Genomic DNA, 21,643 nt, shown 5'->3' with positions numbered 1-21,643 from the left:
TCGACCATTCAATGGTCGAAATGGCGCAGAATTACGTAGATTTAGCACCATGGAGGCTATACTTCGACGGGTCAAGACATAAACATGGATCTGGGATAGGAGGAGTCATAATTTCTCCAGATGGAATTCCAGCAGAGTTCAAATACAGAATCGAAGGGGTATGCACCAATAATGCAGCAGAATATGAGTCACTGATCACCGGACTTGAACTACTGCTAGAATTGGGGGAAAGGAATGTCGAAATTATGGGAGACTCAGAGTTAGTAATTAAACAAGCATCAAAAGAGTACAGGTGTGTCAAAGAAAATTTAATCATGTACTTTGTAGTCACTATAAGATTACTCAAGAGGTTTGAGCAAGTCAACCTCCAACACATTCCACGATAAGAAAACCAAAGAGAAAATGGTTTGGCGCAGGAGGCCTCAGGGTACAAAGCGTCGAAAGACCAGGATGAAGAGGTCCAGGTAAGAGAGAAAGTACGAGCAACAATGTTGTCACCATCAGATTTGGCGATCATGAAGTTGGGAGTCGTAGATAAAAATCATTTTGAAATTCTGGCTATCGACGACGGGGGGGGGGGGGGGGGGGGGGGGGGGGGGAGTGATTGGCGTAAACCGCTAGTCGATTACTTACACAATCCCGTGGGGTCGATAAGTCGAAAGATAAAATATAGGGCCCTTAGCTACCTCTTGGTAAATGATGATTTATTCAAAAAGAAGGTCGAAGGAGTGTTATTAAAATTCCTAGGAGAAAGTGAGGCATACTTGGTTGTGTCTAGCATACATAGCGGGGCGTGTGGGGCACATCAAGCAGGTTTGAAGATGAAATGGCTTTTGATGCGCTCAGGAATCTATTGGCCTTCAATGCTAAGAGATTGCATTGAATTTTCTAAAGGCTGTCAAGAATGCCAATTATATGGGGGCATACAACATGTGCCTGCAAGCGAGCTGCATACAATTATGAAGCCCTGGCCATTTCGAGGATGGGCTCTGGATGTTATAGGAGAAATAAGGCCAACCTCGTCGAAATAATAAAGGTATGTGTTAGTCGGTATCGACTATTTCACAAAATGGGTCGAAGTCATATCATTAACAAATGTGGACCAAGAGGCTGTGATAGACTTTGTCCAGAGTTACATCATCTGCAGATTTGGCATCCCAGAAACTATTACAACCGACCAGGGGTCAGTTTTCACTGGTCGAAAAGTGCAAGATTTTGCAAAAGAAATGGGAATCAAATTACTGACCTCTACCCCCTATTACGCACAGGCGAATGGCCAAGTCGAAGCTGCTAATAAGGTAATCATCAGCCTAATAAGGAAACACATAGGAAAGAAGCCAAGAAATTGGCATAAGACGTTGGATCAAGCTTTGTGGGCGTGTCGAACGTCACCAAAAGAAGCAATTGCAATAACCCCATTTCGACTGGTGTATGGGCACGACGCAGTATTGCCAATAGAGATTCAGGTCCAGGCGGTCAGAACCCAAAGGCAGTACGAAATACATTCTGAAGATTACTGGAGTATGATGACAGACGAATTGGTCGACGTAGATGAAGAAAGAATGTTAGCGTTGGACTCCCTACAAAGGCAGAAAGAGAAAGTCGCCCGAACCTACAATAAAAAGGTGAAAGGTAAAGCGTTTGCTGTTGACGATCTGGTTTGGAGAGTGATCCTGCCTATGGACAGAAATGATAGAGTTTTTGGAAAATGGTCCCCTAATTGGAAAGGACGGTTTAAAATGTTGCAGGCCTTTTCCAACAACGCCTACAAAGTCGAAGAGTTGGCATCAGATAGGCGAATTCTAAGAGTGAATGGAAAGTACTTGAAAAAATATAGGTCTCTCCTTCAAGAGGTCAAAATTTTGGCAGACTAAATAACTGTCGAAAGAATAAGGTTGGAGATAACTATGTTAGAAACCAGCTACAAAGGCACAAAAAATAAATATACAGTGCTAAAAGTAAGAAAGATAACATTAAAGTGGCAAGAAGCCATTGTTTAAATATTACAAAAAACTTGTACAAACAATAGAGACAGTCAAAGCTTACCGAACTTAGATTGGAAAGACTTAAGCTCAAAATTGTAATGCAAGGACGCAGGCTCCAAGGTGTCGGCGTGGGCTTTGAGCTCCTTAAGCTTCCCTTCGACGACCATAAGTTCTTCAGCAACCGCTAAGGCATCACTGGTGGTTTGCTCCATAGTGGCTTTGGCAGGTTTTAGCACTGCGTCGATAAAACGTGACTCCTCCTAGGTAATTGATTCCAACTCACTGTCCAGAGTGGCAATTTGACGCCGAAGGGCATCAATTTGTTGACGTATCTCAGTGGCTCGTGTTTGTTATAAGGTCAATTATTTCTTCCGCTCCTCCATAGCCCCTAACATATTGGTGACCTCCGCGTGGGCATGCGTCACCAACTCCCATTTCTCCTTCACGGAGGCCTCAGTAGTAGCAATCTGGCGTTCAGTGTCCTGGACATTGTCGATGTGGTGCAGCATGGGAACCAAAATTTGTTCGAGAGCCGCCATTGCTCTTTTGACATAATCAGAGAGCTGGAGACCCTTTAGTTGGGCAAGCATGCTCAGGATCTCTGGCCCGACAACAGGTTCATGCATGAGCACGAAAGGAAGATCCGGGTTCAAGGCGTGAACGCGGATTTTGTCCATGAGAGCCTTAGCCTTCATCACCTCAGGGCCCATTTTGCTTGAAGGGAGATGCTCAGATTCTGAAGAAGCATCACACAATTTCACCAGATTGCGGAGCCTGGCAATTACTTCTAAAGCAGAAGGCTTGAACGCCAGCCCCGGGAAAGTCGAAGGGGAGGCAGCCGACCGAGGAGCAACCCGAGGAGAGGGAGAAACAGTCGACGGAGGAGTAATCTAAGAGGGTTGTTGTTTGTTGCTGTCGACACCTACTGACCCCTGTGGATCGTGCAAAGGCAAGGAAGCTGAAAAAAGACTAGAGTCAGAACTAGTCGAACTGGTGTCCGGATGCATTGCAGGACTAGTGACTGAGTCAGAGTCACTATCACTAATCTGGATAGGAAATTCAATGAACTCACCAGCGGTGTCGACAGAATGAAATGGGCGAGCTGGAGAAGAGACCGGCGACGCGGGAGTATAGTCAGCAACAGGTTGAGTCGGCCCAGTTGAGGCTTCAGCCTACAGAAAGAAAAATTGTGTAAGAAAAGTACAAGAATCCAAAGGAGTAAACAGGAAAATGGGTAAATACCTGTGTCGATACAGGAGAGACTGCATCCTGATTTGTTTTCCACATGGCAGCAGCAGGAGAGATGCCAGTCTACGGTGAAGCTCCCACAGGTGGATCAGGGACCAGATTGAGGATGGAAGTGTCGACCACAATGGTGTCGACGTTTTCAGTAGGAACCTCCGAAGGAGGCATTGTATGGTGCCTTTTCTTCTTGGTTTTGCCACTCTTGGAGGGAGAGTCATGTTTTCTCCTCTTATGGCCATGGTGACTTTTGGATTTATGCTGGGAAGTGTGATGGAGACACGAAGAGAGGTTCTAAGCATATATTCTAGCCAAAAGAGCAGACAAGCCGACAAGAAATACCTCAGAGCCTACGGGGGCAAAGTGTTTGTGTTTCTTGGATTTTTTGGAGTGAGAGGAGACAGTAGGTTCTGTTGAACGTGGTTGACCCTGCACATAAGTGAGATATTAGTGACCACGTAGTAGTTCTCTTAAGAAGGCACAAGAGTAGATAGGAATGCTTCAGATAGGGGCATACAGAGGAACTGGGTTTCCTCAAAACTTGAGCGATAGGGCGCCCATCATCGTCAGAAGATTTCTCAGGAGAAACCTGCAAGAAGGGAGAGGATGGTTAAGAATAAAAACTAAAAGCCAAAGGAAACAACAACTCAGCCAGAGTCGAACTTGCGCCTCCTGTGTCGATGGAGTAGGTTGGTTAGCAGATGCAGAACCTATAGGATTTAGAGGGATCGCTGCGAATAAACAAAAGAAACGCAAGTGAGCAGCGAAATATAGTTAGAAAGGAGTGTTAAAATTTCCGGAAAAGTGTTACCAAGTTGTGTAGTTTCGAACACGCTAACATACTGAGGATCAATATGAAGTGGCCCTGAGTAGTCAGGCAGATAATACTTCGTTGGCACCACTCTGTCGGCCTTTTTCTTAGAGGCATTCTGTACGTATGAAATGGGACAATAAAACCACACTAGAACCAAATGACCAGAGGCCAAAGCCAGAGGACTAGATGGCAGAGGAGGGAACTTGAGGTTTCTAAAGTGAAGGGCGTAAAGATACTTGTCTTTCACGTGACCAGGGATTTTGAGTTTTGAAAATCGGTCTGTTATTTTCGCCTTTAGTTCGACCGCAACCGCCCAGATGGTCCCACGAAGATTATCTGGTCGATACACAACTTGGAAATAATTCTGAAAAGCACGAATTTGTTTGACATGAAGAGCCTTACATTTGGTCGACTTTTCCTGCAAACAAACAAAAGCCTCAGTTAATTCAGATAGTTTGGCATCAAGAGAGCCAACATAAAAGGTAAAATACGACTGCCACCAATCATGGAATTCTTTGGTACAGTAGTAGGCTGGTCAAAAAGGAAGAGAAGGAAGACGTGGTCGGTTTTTCCAAATGGTTTCAAGTTCCTCTTTGACCTCGCTCCAAGGTTGACCGCAGAGGATATTGGCATGTAATTCTTGAGAGGAGAACAGAGACTTGGGAATGAATTGGCAAAGGCCAAATTGCCTGGACACAAGGTTAGGCTGATAAGCCACTAAGCCAGGATTGCTGTTGGCGGTCTCAGCCGACAAGAATCGAGGGACCAGAAAACGCCTCCAAATGAGGAAGGCTTCATCCCTATGTTCCCCATCAGCCGGAGGGAAAGTTCCGGTGAGCCACTCAGGACCCTCAGTTCGACGGCTGAAAGGGGCCATAGAAGGTAGAAAATCGACACGAGTCAACATGATGTTGAATAAGAGTCGAAACACTTGAAGGTCCGGAAAGTTTTTGTCGATAGGCGTCAAGGGGATCAACCGTTTCCAGATAAGATGTCGTTCCTTTGGGGGACATGCAACCCTCCTCATTCCATAGGGGGCTATATCTTTGGAGAAAGCGGCATTGAGCCACAACTGCAAAAACCAGAAAGGGCCATGGACCAACACGTTTTTCTTTCTGGAGTTCTCGGGGTCGAAGAGCCTAATTTGACAGACAACCTCATATAGAGACTCATAGTGAGAAGCTAAAATCAGTTGGCCCAAGGCAATGTCACGCTCTTGGTGCAATTGGGTCTCCAAGAGGGCCAAGTGCTTGGCTACCTGCATAGATCTAGAATAGATGGCGAAGCGGGATAACCAGAGGGTCAAAAACGTCACACGTTCCTCGTCGGTCACATGGCCTGCAGAGGTGGCATGATGATAAATAAAATTGTTGTATGTTGGCTTGCGATAGTCACCAATGTCGAACCTCAAGGAAATTGGCGCTACAGCTTTGCAGTCGAAAACTTCGCCAGTTGGTTTCAAGCCAGTAATGGCAGCAATCTCCATAAGTGTCAGCGTGATCATGTCACACTTAGTATGGAAGGAGTTGGTCGAACTCTCCCAGAATTGAAGGGCAGCTAATCTGTAAAAGGGTATAGATGCCTTTCATTTTCCAGTGGTCGATTTTTTCTGATTCCGATCGGTCCATCCAAGTGCAAAACTTAGGACAATTTCTGGGAGGAGCAGTCTTGAAGTTCCTGTCGACATAGCGAAGGAAGAAGGGTTGTTGAGCGGAAATAACAGGTTCAGAAATGTGACTGGTGGGAAAAAGGGAAGAGTCGTTTTTGGTAACTTCTGGGTGTCGGTTTTCTGGGAGAGGACCTAAGAACGCTAAGGTTTCATTAGCCAAAGAGAGAGAAATAAATACCTGAGAACGCCAGATTCTCTCCTTTTCTTCTACAAACGGAGGCTCAGGAACATACTCCCTACCATCAATGTTGATGGGATGTGTGAGTTTAGAAGCAAAAGGTTTGTTAGAGCTTGCCATGGAGAGAATAGAAGATTTTTCGGTTTGAAGATGAAGAGTTCTCACAGAGCGCAGGAGACAGGTAAATGTTGAAGCAAGGAGGCGAAAAAAGAGAAGAAGAAGAAAGAGTGAGGGTTTTATAGAGTTTAAACCCTGAGAAGAGAAGAGTGATCGGTTGAACTTCCATTTTCGACACGTATGCCCATGTTCCCACGCTTACAGACACGTGGAGGAGAGAGGGAAAGCGAAAAGACAAACACGTTCAGTCATAAAGACGCGAAATGACGTAGACGTGATTTTGTGCGTCTCGAAGGGGAAAGGAAACATCCGTCATGATTATATGACGTCATTAGTGTGGGGGTAAATAGAAGACCCACTAAGCAGAAGTGGAAACAGTAAGGGGTAAATCGACGTTTCAGAGATGCCATCATCTCATCAACTTCGACAGTCGAAAATGGCATCTCTGGGGGGCATTTTGTTACCATGAAAAATATCTAAGGCATGCTGAAAGCATAGTTAATGACAAAGCCCTATGAATTTAAGGGTTATACCCCATCAAAGGAGGAAAAGGTGTTAGAGGCAAGCAAGAGTGAAAAAAACACGAGTCAAAGGATGAGGCCGACAAAGGAAGCCAGCCTGGTCGACAAGCCATTTGTGTCGACTAAGGTGAAGTTTGAGACTTAAAGAATTATAGCCAAATGTGTAGAAGACAACATCGCCCTAATGTCTGGGCGGGAGAAATTTGAAATTTAAAAAATCACTAGCAGTTGCAAGAAGAATAAGAGCGCCAGAATTTGGAGCAGTTAGCAAGACATTGGTGCAACGGTTGTGCAGATCGTGGGACATAACATCTGCTAGTTTCTAGGAGTTTTAGCTTATGAGAAGTTCCTTTAGTTTATTATAAATAGAGTGTCCCACAAGGGGATCAGTGTGTTCACTTTGTACTAAAAATCACTTGTAAGAAAACTTCCCATTCCCAGCGCGAGGAAGCAAGAGTTTTTGAGAGTGTTATGTACGTGAATCACCACATTTATTTCAATGCAACTTCCTTATTTTTCAATTGTTCCCGTTGAACATTTTATCTTAATTTCATTTACTTTTGAGTTATCATTTTACGTTGTCGTGTACGCTGTCGACACTAATTCTATTACGATAATAGAGTTTACCAAAAACGTGTTCGTCATATATCTCTTTTGAATGTTATAGCACTGTCGGTCACGAGTCACCTATAGGCTGTAACATTGTCTAAACCGTTCGTGTGGAAAAAACCTTACGCTTGTTCGACACTTTGTTAGGAACCGTTTCTCACAAAGTCATTCTGTCGAGTTGGACATGCTTCACTTGCACTAGCACATGTCCTGGGATCAATTGGTCGATCCTACAAGTAACCCTTTGTTTTAAAGCCTAGGGAGGATCAACGGTTGTTTACCAATTTCCACAGTAAACAGTCTCTCACTAATGATGATATAGTTTAATATGATTCTTCTTTGAGCAGTTTGGAGATTATTGATTGTTGTGGTGAATTCTCTAATGTGCCCCTCATTGGTACACAAGGAGGAATTAACTATAACCCTACTTTGGCTCGTCGTCAACTTGGTTTCCCCTTGAAAGACAAACCTAATAACACTTTGTTAGAAGGTATTTTCTATCAACAGGGTAAATATCCCCAACATTTGAAGTAGAAGATTGTGCATGCTTGGCATAATGTGCGTTGGAAAGGAAGATACGAGCTTGGTCCATGCAATTGTGTGGCTTTGGAAGCATACACTCTTTGGGTGAAGAAGAGAGCTTTGGAGTTGAGGATCCCTTATCCTTGTGAGATACCCTTATCTATGGTTGTGGTTGAGCCATTAACTCTCATTAACCAAGATGTAGAGGAGTTGGAAGACGCCCTTGCCAAGATGAAGCAAGAAAAAGATATGTGGGAAGAGCGTTTCCGTGCTTTGAGCAAGAAGCATGAGGAGTTGCAGTTGGAGTCTAGGGACAAGGATGCCCATATTGAGCTACTTGAAGACCGAGTGACAAAGAGACAGAGTGAGCCGGAGGTTTCATCTTCTAGCATGCCTCAGCCTTTCGTTGCTTGGAAAAAGATTGTTGATCAGCTTGTCCTCGAGAAGATTCGGATGAAGGCTTCTTTCGAGACCGAGATTCGACGCATTCGAAGGAAGTACGTGCCTAAAACCAGATCTTTTGACATTGTTGTGAGGGATCCTTAGGATGACTAGTCTCCTTTCCTCTTGTATTTTTATTTTTTTGTTTATGAAAATGCACTCAGTGTAATCCTTCCAATTATATAAATAAAAGAGATTTTTGGTCATATCAAATTGTTGCAATTGTTGTTATATATATATATATATATATATATATATATATATATATATATATATATATATATTTGAAAATATATAGTAAGTTCCTTGGAAATATAAAAATAAACAAACAAGCATTGCATTTCATGCATCATTTGCATAAACAGGTTTCTTTTTCGCCAGATGTCTCATAGGTGTTTCTTTTGTGCTTAAGCCAAGCTGACTCATCAGTACAACACTTGCGCTAATCATCTGAGAATCATGGAACATCTTGAGCAAGAGAACATAGAGTTGAAAGACGAGATCGCTCTACTGACTACCATGATGGAGTCAATGTTGGCTGCTCAGAGTCAATCTTCTCCAACGTCCACAACTCCTCCTCCTCAGAGGATGGTTATTTCAGAGGTGGCTACCTCTACCATGCCCGCTGCGACCACCCATTTTGCGCCTGCTATACCTGCCGGATTCCCTTGGGGAATGCCTCCGAACTTCATGCCTGAAGGCTTTGCGCCTACTTTTGCTTCCATGTCGGCATCTAGCCCGGTCATGTTTGTGCCACCTCCCGTTGTGCACACCTTACCTCGTGTAGAGGACAACATTTATCATTCCGAGCCGTTTGAGGGTCCGAATGTTTATGAGAAAATGGACGAGATGAAGGATCATTTTCTTGAGTTGCGCAAGGAATTGAAGATGTTGAGAGGTAAGGACTTGTTTAGGAAGAGTGCCGTTGAGTTATGTCTGGTGTAAAACCCTAATTTTGACCCTAAGATCCCTCATGGCATCATATCATTGCTCATTGCATTGCCTCAAGGATCACAACATCTTGGCTCCTTAACCCTTGGGTTGGGACTTGTGTGAGTTGGTTTGAGACCACCAAGCATGCTTGAATTGTGTATTATTTCTTTTCTTATTTTGTTTACTAACCAAAAGCACAAAAATATGTCACTAACTTTGTTTGTTTTGAAGCTTGAGCAATCATGTGATCCAAGGCTCCTAGGAGGCCCCTATACTCATTGAAATGGCCAGATGAAGTTGAAAGTAAGCATGGAAATGGTTCTCAAAGCTCTCAATCATCGTATATGCCTCCCAAGTATCTCAATTTGTCAATTTGATCAAGATAAACCAAAGGGCTTGAGGATTGTTTCCCAAGGAAACCCTAATTCATATGTGCACTGATTGTGCCTTGCTCATGAAGCAACCTCAACCCATGATCAAATAAAATCAAGGGAGATTATTTCATTCATAATTTAAGGTATATTTGAGCTTATGTGATTATTATCAATCATCAATTCATTAAGATTTGAATTTTGGACTTGATAAGTTGATCACTCAATTCATCTGACTATTTTGAAATCCACTGAGACCTAACTTTTTATGTGTTGGTCAAATGAAGCTGACCCCAAGAGAAAAAATGTTCTTAGGAACCATATGAACAACTTTCATGTTCATCAAAATTTCATTTGAAACTTGGAAGGTCATCATTCATTTCAAAACATTATAGGTCATTTTGATTGAAACCCTAATTTTGGGTCAACTTTCCAAGGATCTAACTCACTGATTTTTCATGATTTTGAGGTGGGACCAAATTCATTGGAAATGTTAAGATGTCTACTTCAATTTTTATGTTGGACAAAATTTCATAATCCTAAAGGAAACACATGTGATAATACAAAACATTATAGGTCACTTTGGACCAAAGTCATTGAAATGTGAAAAAGTCCAACTTCAAGTGCCCATAACTTTCTCATAAAAATTCCAAATTATGCCAAATTTAAGTCCAAATTGATTGTATTGAAAATATCTACAACTTTTATGTTAAAGGTTTTGTCATTTGAGGCTTGCATCATTGGAAAAGAACGGCTTGAAGTTTGTCCAGTTAGGCAAAATTTCCATATACATGTTTTGCACCTTGAACTTCATGATCAATTTTCAATATTTTCCCAACTCCAAATGGATTTTTTTTCAACATAACATTTGTTCCTCATGTCAATACTTTTCCAACCATTACCCACATGGCTATGTTTCAATTTGGCAAGTGGCATTTTCGAAGAGGAGAAGTTTTAGTTCCAATTATGCATAACATGATTAAATTGCTTGCACACCACATTGTGTTGCCATGTACACGTCCAAATTCATTTGTTTCATCATCAGCATGCAAAACCAATCAAGTTTGGGCCTCCCATTCGCCTGTACATGCCCATGCATGGAGGACCTAACTTCACATGCACATGAGTATTTCATTGCTTGCATCATGCCTGGCTATAAATAGAAGCTCCATTCCTCTTCAAAATCCAACCTCAAGGCGCCTGAACTGCTGCAGAAGTGAAATCCCAACCTCCATTAAAAGGAATTCTGAGTTTTTCTTTCAATTTTCAAGTTCAATTTTCAACTTCATTGGTTGATCATTGAACTTCAATTCCTAAACCTTGCTTCCTTGCTACCTCAAGAACACACTGCATCAAAGAATTGGAGTAGATCAAGTCTTGTAAAGTTGCACTTCAAAGGTTGTTGTTCAAACTGTTTTCATTCGAAACTCTTTGGATATTGATCATTTCTTGCATTGCTTGGTACCTATGAAGTCCTCATGTGAGAGGAAATTGATTTGAGCTTTTAATTTCATGAATTGAGCAAACTCAGATTGAACAGCATAAATTTCCATCTCAGATTTCTCTCTCCATAGAGATCTTGAGTGGAAACCAAGGTCACTAGGGTAATGTACATCACCCCAGCTTTCTAAAGATATATAGATCGTGCATTTTGGTGAAGATTTGAGAACCTGCAATTTTTGGCCAGAACTGTGAAGCTCATCGGAGAAGACGGTGGTTTCCACCACCGTTCCCACGTGGCTGAGTTCCTAGCCCTTGGATCTGGACCTTGGGATCTAATCTTGGTCGTGTTTTGTATTGACTTCATTTAATGCTCCGTGTGTTGTTGTTAACTCAAGAACACCATGAGCGCGCACTTATCAGCCTTGTGATGATCCACATCATTTAATGAATCAGGATCAGACACTCCCTGTTTTTTTTGCAATTTCTGAATTTCATTTTATTTCAAAAATTCATAACTTCTTCATTTTTAATCATAAAAATATGGGATCAATTGCAATATTTCCCTTTTAAATTCTAGTTTCTGAAAATGATTTTTAATATTTTTTATGATTCCATTTAATATTTTTTGTGAATTTTCTCTTTTCTGGTTATTTTTAATTCATTTAAAATACCTTTCAATATTCAAAAATGCCAAAAATATTTTCTTAACATCTTTGAATGATGATGAATACATGAAAAATATTCTCATCAATTTCTTAATTGATTTGAGATTTATTTGAGATTTTAGTTCAATTATGTTATTTTTTCTTCATTTTTAATTGTTTAAAATTAGTTTCTGTTTTCAAAAAGTGATGAATTTTTTTGTCAAAGTTGATTTGAATTGGATTTGAAGTTTGACCTTTATTTGTTTATTTTAATTCAAGTATTATTTTAATTCTAAAAATTACCAAAAATATTTTTATTGTTTCTTGACTTATAAGCTTCATCTCACTTCTGTTTACCATTGATTGATGTTGATTCCATTCATGTTTGATCAATGTGTGTTGGCTATGTCATTTGAATTTCAATTATGTACATTCCATTTCTTCTTCTTCTTCTTTTTTCTTTTTGATCAATGAGTTAAAGATTGGTGGTTAGCCTTGACATATGAGGGGCTTAACCTTCCTTGATTCAAATCAAATTCATCTTGATCAAAGATCAAGTGAATTGCTTTGCATTAAGGATAGGTTGCTTCTTGGTCAAGCAAAAAACCTAAATCCATACTGTAGCGGTGTATTCGTCGCTATATGATCTATTGATTAAATCATAAGCAAGAGATACAATGAATTTCGAGTCGCCACCGCACTTTTATTTATCCAGAGGACTGGCTAAAAAGCGAACAAAAGCCTAAGAAGTTTTACACGTAGAAAACTAATAAAAAGATCAGAGAGTCTGGGTAAGGGGTAAATTACGCAATGGGAAGGTGTTAGGCACCCACTACGTCCTAGGTACTCCTAGGGAGCCCTTTTCACACTTGTTGTATAAGATTGTTATTTGTTATGACATAAGTATTGTGCAAACATGATTGGGATGATGAGAAAAGAATGTACAAGTTAATTATTTTTGTGTTATTGGGTTTGAACGGATGAACCCGCTGCCTACGTACCTTCCATCAAAGGTAAGGATCAAAACGCCGTAGTTCGGCTAAAAGATTTCCAAAAGTGGGTGGATTCAATTTTAAACACAAGCACTGAGGCTTTTCATTATCAATGGGAGAACACTCGACCAAAACCAACATCCACCATGCGAGGATAGCTTCGACGTACTAGAGGGGTTAGCCCTGTTTTCAGTACGGAAGTCTTACTGTCGACTCACTAAGGATAGGCAAGATTTACATCAACCACAATGATAATTGAAACCTATGGCTAATGCATGAAAAGATTAACAATGGACAAAGCCAAAACAAGTGAATGAGTGAAGTTAATTGATTGTGATTATGAAAGTGAAGTCAAAGTATGATTAGGATTGATTTGAAAGAAGTATTATGAAAATGAGTTTGAAAAAGTCAAGGACTTGGGGTCCAGGTTTTTGGTTTGAAAAGCATGAAGATGTTTGCACAATAACTATGTCAAGTTTGAAAGCGATGTGCGAAAAGGTTTAGGATATAATGGGGATGAATGGATGGAGATGGATTGTAAAAACTTCTTAGAAGGTTCACTTCTTGAAATCATATAGAGGATGATTCAAGTGTGTCCTTTGGAATAAGCAATGGATAATAACAAACAAACAAGAAAGTCAACAAAAGCGGATATCGGATGCCAATCACTGGGCTTATACCAATCTCCTAAAATAAAACTGGATATCAGATGCCACTCAATGGTCTTACACTAATCTCCTCAAACAAAGAAATAAAAGGTGGATACCGGATACCAATAGATGGATTTACACCAGTCTCCTAAAACAGAAATGGATATCAGAGGCCACTCAATGGACTTACACTAATCTCCTAAAGCAAAATGAAACTTGGATACCGGATGCCAATCTGTCTGGACTTATACCAATATCCAACATATGATCATAGGAAAGCAAATGCCAACTTGCAGGGACTTACAGTTGCATCCTCACATACAAACAAACAAAGCAACATGTGATCATAGGAAAGCAAATGCCAACTTGCAGGGACTTACAGTTGCATCCTCACATACAATCAAATGCATCAAGCAAAGATAAGATGAGTGGCCAAGGTGATGGTCTTATACTCACTTCCATATCATGGGAGCAATGGCCAATGAATGGTCTTACAATTGTCCTCAATGGGTAAACAGCAATGATAAGTCACAAAGACAAATGAGATGATTATGTATTGATGAGCAATTAATGATGATAAATGCATAGAGCATACAAGCAAGCATGTGCATATGAGGTAATCAATCAATCAATGAGAATCAAACAGCACACTCTATAGCCAAACAAGGAGGCTCACACAAGAGGGTTAGGCACTAAGGCCAACTGGAATAGGGTCAAAGATTGCTCTTAACCTTGCCATTGAGAGGCTAAGGTGAAGCAGATGAAAGGATATGAGGGGTGTGCCTCATTGCTCTTATCCCTGATCAGGGAGAGCATTTCAGAAAGTGTGGGAGCTCAGAAAGATGGAGCTCTTTCCACATTAGACTCTATAGATCTTGGGTTTTGATCTCAATGCTACAACCATGTAATGGGAGCAATGAGAAGACTCACTGAATAGTAGGGGATAGGCTACTTATCCCTTTGATCTACCAATTGCCTTACTTGAAGGACTTTTCCTGCTTGGGACAAAATTAAACACACACAAGCATTGCCTCTTAAGGAGGACTTCAGACAGTTTGCCCGGCCAAATAACAGGCCGGGTCTCCAGACTACATGAAGAAAGAGGGATTACCTCAAAGCAAATTGCTAAATAGCAAAGCAAAGCAAGTTCAAAGAACTTAAGCAACTAATGGTACCTGAAATAGTCAAACAAATCAGTACACAGTTCAACAATTAAAGCAAAAGGAAATGAGTCAATCAGTCAAACAGATAGACAAATGTGCAAAGCACAAGGCACAAGGCTTATGAGCCCAGCAACCTACAAAACAAAGATTAGCTCATGATATATAATCAAGCTCAATCAAATTGGCAATGGTTTCTTTGAAGCATTTGTAGCTCAATCCTGAAACAATGAACTCAAACATAAGCCAGGAGACCACTAGGACAAGCCTAGGGTCAAAAATAAATGAGAAAGTCAAAACAGCAAATGAAAGTCAACCAAAATCAAGTTTAAACATTTAAGAAGCAAGCACAATTGGTCTCAAGTTCATATCATGCATCATCATCATTTCACAAACAAAAAAGGCAAAGCATGGCAAATTGGTGCACATAGGAGTCAACAGAAAGACTTGCATCAAAAGTCAACTCAAACATTTTCAAAACTCACCAAATAATTCATGATCAATCACAATCCATAGCATGGTAAGCATGTAAAATTTCATCACAATTGGACAAGTGGAAGGCAGTCAATGAAAATCATGAAGTCAAAGCAAATTTGAATATGTTCAATGAAGTCAACAGCAAGACTTAGCTCAAAAGCAATCATAATCAATTCCAAAAATTATCAAATAATTCAGGGTCAATCACAATCCATAACATGGCATACATATAAAATTTCAGCTCAATTGGATCATGGGAAGATGGTCAATTAAAATCAGGAAGTCAAAACAGTTTCAAGCATGCACAAAGAAGTCAAACAATCATGTATCAACTTCAAAAAATCATAACTAAATGAAAACAGATGAGAAATGAATGGGATCAACACCAATGCAAAGCTCAAGATGTCTAGTATGCACATGTAAAATTTCATGATCATCCAATAAGGTATGAGAATTTCCCAAATTAAATGGCAAGATGTATCACACAAAGTCAACAATTGACTAGGCAGAGAAGAAAAATATCAAACAAATAGGAAATGGCACAATTAATTCCAGGAAAATTCAAACATCAACTAGACATATAAGAGAAGGTTCATGCAAAATTTCACATTAATTGGAAGCCAGGAAGCATGTCAACAAAAATCATGAAGTTGCATATCAATGGTGTGACACAAATTGTCACACCCTAGTTCAAAAATTCATATCTCACAAACCACATATGATAAATGCAAGAACTCTACATCAAAACAAACATGAATGAGTGTAGATTAACCACAAAAAATTTCAGGGGCATTGGATAAAATAATAGACACATGAAATAATAGACATTCATGTGAATATGATGGAAAAAATTTCATGAATTTTGGAATTGAAACGAGTGAGAAATGATTTTTGTAAGTTGAGTAACAAAATGAAATAAGTGAACAAAATAACATGGAGTGGTAGGTCAACAAGTTGACCGAGTGGCATTTTTGTGATTATCGCCCTCACTTATCAAAACGCAACGTTTTAAATGGACACATGAAATGTTGTAATTGGTTGCTCAATGGAACAGTAAACAGAATGCAGCAAATACGTGCAAACCAAATTTCTGGAAAATTATTTAGGGTTTGCTACAGGAACTAAACATATTCATCTTCTCCAAAAATCGTGGAAAGTGAATTCACCCAGAACATGAAATCGATTATACCATCGTGATCCTCAAACAACACACATACATATTCCATCATTCATTTACGTTAAAACACGCTAGATAGCATGAATCAAGCAAAAACCATCATGAACAACAAATTTCAATTCCAAATATTTCACTCAATACTCAACCATTTTACATGATGCAAAGCTCATAACAATCAGCATAGCAAGCTCTACTTAAAACATGGCATGGTTTAAGAAAATAAGAGGTTCGAAAACTAACCAAAAATGAGGAGCAACTGTTGTTCTGATGTTGTTTGGCTTCAAACACTCGAAACAGGTGGAGCTTCAAGTTCCAAAAGGTGAATGGTCGAAATGCTTTTGCTCAGCAAGGCTCGAAAACGCTCAGATCGACTTTCACCATTGTTGTGGCTTTATGTAGCAGCAACATGAAATGATGTTACAGCAAGGAAACAGTGCTCCAAACCAGCTCAAGATTGTTGGTAGATGATGAAAATACAAATGGTTGCTCGAGTGCTTTGGAGATTTTGGCCAGAAAATGCAATATGTGAAAATGCAAATCTTGAGAGAAGAGAGAATTCTGATGTGTAAAGGCTGCAGCTAGGGTTGGAATGTGCAGAAAATGTCTTTAAATATCTCTGTTTAAGCTTTGCTAAGTGGATGGTAATCATGCTTTGCTCATTTTAACCAATTTGCTAATCTTGCAATTTTGACCAAATGGTGGTATGTGGTAGCATGCTGCTCGAATTTTGGGCCTTGGCAAGTCAGAAACCATGTTTTGAAACAATTCCAAATGGCTAATGTGGTAGGAAATGCTTAAAACAAAACTTCAAAAATACACCTCACTTGAAATTCAACCATGCTAGGTTCAAAAATGCCATTTTGATTGGCAATGTTTTGGCACATGAAATTTATATTTTTGGAAAGAGGAGGTAAAATGTGGTTTGTAGGAAAAAACCCCATCAAATTTGGCCAAGTGGTTCATGAGATATGGCCTTTTGAAGTTCACAAATTTTTGAAATTGATTTGATCATATCTTGCCAACCATATATGGGATTTGAGAGTTCTTGGACTTTTTGAAAATGGGAGAACAAGATCTTCAACTTTCATGTTGGGCAAAAATCCATTTGAAGCTTGTATCATGATGTAAGATTAAGATCAAGAAGTTTCCATTTTTGGCAGTTGAAATTACAGGTCCACTTTCTATTTTGGGAAATTTCTGATTTTGCTCCAAATTCTTCCATGATGAGGTTTGACATGATATATGAGGCTTGTATGGACATGAATGAGCTCCTTCAAATCAATTCCATCCATCAAAACTTTGGTTAAATCCACAGTTGACCAAGTTTGACTTTCTGTTGACTTTTCTAGGGTTTTGCATGATTGAACCACTTCTGATGAATTCCAAACCCTAATTCCTTGAGAACTTGATTCCAAATGATGTCCCAAGTCATATGAACCCTTGATTATTGATCATGGTGCCCAAATTCTGCAAGAATGGCCACCATCCACTGCTTTGACTGACCAATGACTGACTTTGACCTAATTGTTGATGATTGCTTCAGCTGCAAGTAACAAGGTTAGACTGACAATATTTTTGTACTTTTTTGATTAATAAACATATGAAAAAGCAAAGATATACAAATGCAAGACATGCTTGGTGATCAAGAATCAAACTCACAAGGTACCCACCCACTAGGAGGGAAACTAGGGCATGCAGTGATCCTTGAGGCCATGATATGATATGATATGGGCCATGAGGGATCTTAGGGCCCAAAATTGGGGTCTTACACATACAAGACCATTCTTCTTTTCTTTTGGCATGGCAAGTTGTAGGAGTTTGGCTTACTAGTCATGGTCTCTAACTTGTGTCTGTTGCCTATAGTTTTATTGACCGGCCTCAGATATGTGTGATTACTATATTAGTCCACTTACGATTGCTTAACATAACTCTAAATTGCCTTATGGCACACTAACACTAACTACTAATCACTAACTTTTAATTCAAGCATTTAATTCTTGCCATTTATCTCAATGCAATTTAATTTCTTGCTCATTAATTTATTTGCCTTTGCCCTTTGCTCACTTGATCTCATGTTTATGTTAATGCAATTTTCCTTTTGCTCACTTGAGCACACTATTGTGTATATACTATTGTGTTGGTTTTGTTTTGTTTGTGTTAACCCAATGCAAATGGAGAAAGGACTTAGATTTAGGACCTTACCTATGCTAATGGAGTTTGAAGAGAAACTAAGCCTCATGCCTTTAGAATGCTATAAATTGTCAAAGAGCAACTAGGCCTCATGCCTTTAGAGTGTTAAATCTTGAAGATGAATTGAAAGGATCCTAATTCTAAACTCACTCTTGTCCATTCTTTTATTTGTATTGTGGAACTCTTTGATTCGTGTGTTATTGTGTGATAGGGATCCCAAACTTGAGCCAATTAGAAGAACCATTGTCATGGACATCCAAGATAAGAGATAAAAAAGCCAATTGGAAGATTCCTAGGAGCTTGTTTTATTTCTCTTCCCTCATCTTTGCATGTTTAGGACTTAGCCCTTCTCTTATTCTCCCCACTCTAACCCAAGCCAAACTTTTGTGCAAACATTAACATTGTTTTCAAAAATTAGAAACCTAGGCACTATGCCTTTGATTTTTCAAACTCTTTTCATAACACTTATTTTGAATTGAATCTTAAGTCAACTTTGACCTTATTTTGTAAATACTTTTCATTTGTAAGTACAACTCACTCAATTGTTTTTGTGGTTCCAATGACCATGTGTGTTAAAGATTTTCATAAACATTAGCTATTAGGTTTGAGTTATCCTAGTGGTTGAAATAATACTCACCTATATCCTTAGTGATGGACTATAAGTCTTCCATGCTTATCATAAGGTTAACCCCTCACTAGCATGTTGAAGCTCTCCTCACATGGTGGATTTGTGGTTTTAGGTTGAGTTTTCTCCCTTTGATAACAAAAGACCTTAAGGCTTTTAACCAATCAATTCACCAACTTCTTTTAAGATTTTTACCCCGAACTACGAGGTTTTGATCCTACCTTTTTGTAAGACCCTAATTTTGTCCCTAAGATCCCTCATGACATCATAACTTTGCATTTGCATTGCCTCAAGGATATTAGCATCATGGTTCCCCTTTCCTTTGGGTGGGACCTCTTGTGAGTGGTTTGAGATCACCAACTTGAGGAATCACAAGGTCGAAAGCATCTAGGAGATCTTTGGTGCAATGATAAGGTCAAGAGGAGATGAAAGCAAGCATGGTAATGGTTCCCAAAGCTATCCTCCACCAAATATGCCTCTCTCGTATCTCAATTCATCATTTTGATCAAAGCAAGTCAAAGGGTTTGAGGTTTGTCCCCCAAAGGAACCCTAATTCATCTGTGCACCACAAGGCCTTGCTCATGAAGCAACCTCAGCCCATGGTCAAATACAATCCAGGGAAGTCCTTTAATTCTTCATTTCATAAATATTTGAACTTATTTGAGTATCCTAAATCATCAATTCATCAAGATGTGAGTCATGGACTTGAGAAGTTGATCAGTTAATTCATCTGACTATTTTGAAATGCACTGAGACCTAACTTTATATGTGTTGGTCAAATGGAGATGATTCCAAAATCAAAAATGTTCTTAAGGACAATATGAACAACTTTCATGTTCATAAAAAATTTATTTGAAGCTTGGAAGGTCATCTCCCATTCCAATACATTATAGGTCATTTTGACTGAAACCCTAATTTTGGGTCAACTTCCCAAGGACATAACTCACTCATTTTTTATGATTTTGAGGTTGGATAAAATGCATTGGAAATCTTACGATGTCTACTTCAAATGTTATTTTGAATAAAATTTCAAAATCTCAAAGGAAGTACATGTGATAATCCAAGACATTATAGGTCATTTTGGGCCAAATGCATTAAAAGGCAAGAAAGTCCAACTTCAAGTGCCCATAACTCTTTCACCAAAAACCAAAAAGATGCAACATTTAAGTCCATTTTGATTGTCTTGAAAAGATCTACAACTTTGATGTTGGAGTTGTTTTCATTTGAGGCTTGCATCATCAAAGCAGAAGGGCTTGAACATTGGCCAAATTTAGAAACTTTGCCTTTACATGTTTTGCACCTTACACTTTAAACTCAAATTTCACCAATTTCCACACTTCAAATGGATTTTTGCCCAACATAACAATTGTTCCTTACATCAAAACCTTCCTAACCATTACTCACATGATCATCTTTGGATTTGGCAAATGGTATTTTCGAAGAGGGGAAGTTTTTGGTTCAATTATGCATAACATGGTGAAACTTCATATGCAAGCAATTGGAATGCAAACCACACGTCCAAACCTTCTCCAAATCATTTCATCATCCATTTGCATTGGCTTTTGGGCCCTCCATGTGCCTGTACAGGCCCATGCATGGAGGCCTTCAACTTTCATGCACACGAAATTCACCTTGCTTGCATCAGGTTTTGCTATAAATAGAGGTGCATACCTCCATCAGAAACCAACTTAAAGGCGCCTGAAACCCTGCTGAAGTGATTCCCCAACCTCACCAAAGAAGCTATTTCACTTTTCTTCAATATTTTTCAGATCCAAAATTCAGCTACATCTAGTTGAATCTTTGGATGTAAAGCTTCTAAACCTTCATCCTCTAGTTCATTGATCTTCTGTTTTGGTAAAGGAAGCAAGGAATCAAGCTCAAATTTCCAGAAATCATGGTTGTTATTCAACTGGTTTTTTCTTCGAAACTCATCATCTATTGATCTATTTGCTTGGATCTTGAGTTGGCTGAAGTCCTCTTCATAGAGGCAATTGATTTTAGTACTTAATTGTTGAAATCCATCAAGTTCTCATGAACATCACCGAATTTCCATCTCTGATTTCTCTCAATATAGAGATCTAGAGTGGAATTGAGTGATACAGGGATGATGTACATCATCCCAGCTTTCCAACGGTGTATAGATCGTGTATTTTAGTTAAGCTTTTAAAACCTGCAATTCTGGCCGGAATCTTCTTGCTCACCGGAGAAGAAGGTGGCTTCGGTGGCCGTCCCATTGCCAGATCCAATCTGGATCGTTGAATGCATTTTCCAGATCTAATCGTGGCCATTAGTTGTTATGACTTGTTTTAATGTTGTGTGTGGTGCTGTTGACTTGGACTCATGGTGAGCGCGCGCCTCAGGACCATTAGATGCGCCACGTCAATTAATGAAACCACATCCAACGCTTCCTGATTTTTCTTATTTTCTATTTTTGATTTTATTTTCTTTAATTCCATTTTATTTCAAAAAATCATATCTCTTTTATTATTGGTCCAAAAATTATGGGACCAATTGCATTCTTCTCCAAATAATTTTTAGTTTCTAATTTTGATTTTTAATATTTTTTATTTCATCATCTGATATTTTTTGTGAATTTTCTCTTTTCTGGTTTTTTTTAATTCATTTTAAATAGTTTTTGATATTCAAAAAATACAAAAATATTTTCCTAACCTATTTGAATGATGATGGATCTATGAAAAATATTCTCATCAATTTTTTAATTGATTTGAGATTTGTTTGAGATTTTAGTTCAATTAGGTTATTTTTATTCATTTTTAATTGATTAAAAATAGTTTATGACTTTTAAAAATGCTGAAATTTTTTGTCAAACTTAGTTTGACCTTGTTGAACTTGGGATAAATCACTTGGACCTCTCAAGGTTAA

General features: G+C 39.2%; 1 protein-coding gene across 1 annotated transcript; it reads left to right on the top strand.

Moving 5' to 3' along the window:
- The first annotated feature begins 904 nt into the window (after positions 1–904).
- On the top strand, positions 905–1,874 carry LOC127131532 (uncharacterized). The gene is made up of 2 exons (XM_051060448.1): positions 905–1,036; positions 1,269–1,874. Exons 1-2 carry the CDS (start codon positions 905–907, stop codon positions 1,872–1,874), a joined length of 738 nt encoding a protein of 245 aa, XP_050916405.1.
- The last annotated feature ends 19,769 nt before the right edge of the window (positions 1,875–21,643 follow it).

Source organism: Lathyrus oleraceus, chromosome 3, assembly GCF_024323335.1.
Source record: "Lathyrus oleraceus cultivar Zhongwan6 chromosome 3, CAAS_Psat_ZW6_1.0, whole genome shotgun sequence".
In the NCBI taxonomy this organism is placed as follows: Eukaryota; Viridiplantae; Streptophyta; class Magnoliopsida; order Fabales; family Fabaceae; genus Lathyrus; species Lathyrus oleraceus.
This window is presented reverse-complemented; position numbering and strand designations above follow the sequence as displayed.

What these genes read in the sequence shown, in the direction of transcription:
- LOC127131532 (XM_051060448.1), top strand. Translation starts at nt 905, where the DNA reads ATGCCAATTATATGGGGGCATACAACATGTGCCTGCAAGCGAGCTGCA. An exon ending in ACCTCGTCGAAATAATAAAG is followed by an intron (nt 1,037 to 1,268) that starts GTATGTGTTAGT and finishes TATTACGCACAG; the next exon opens with GCGAATGGCCAAGTCGAAGC.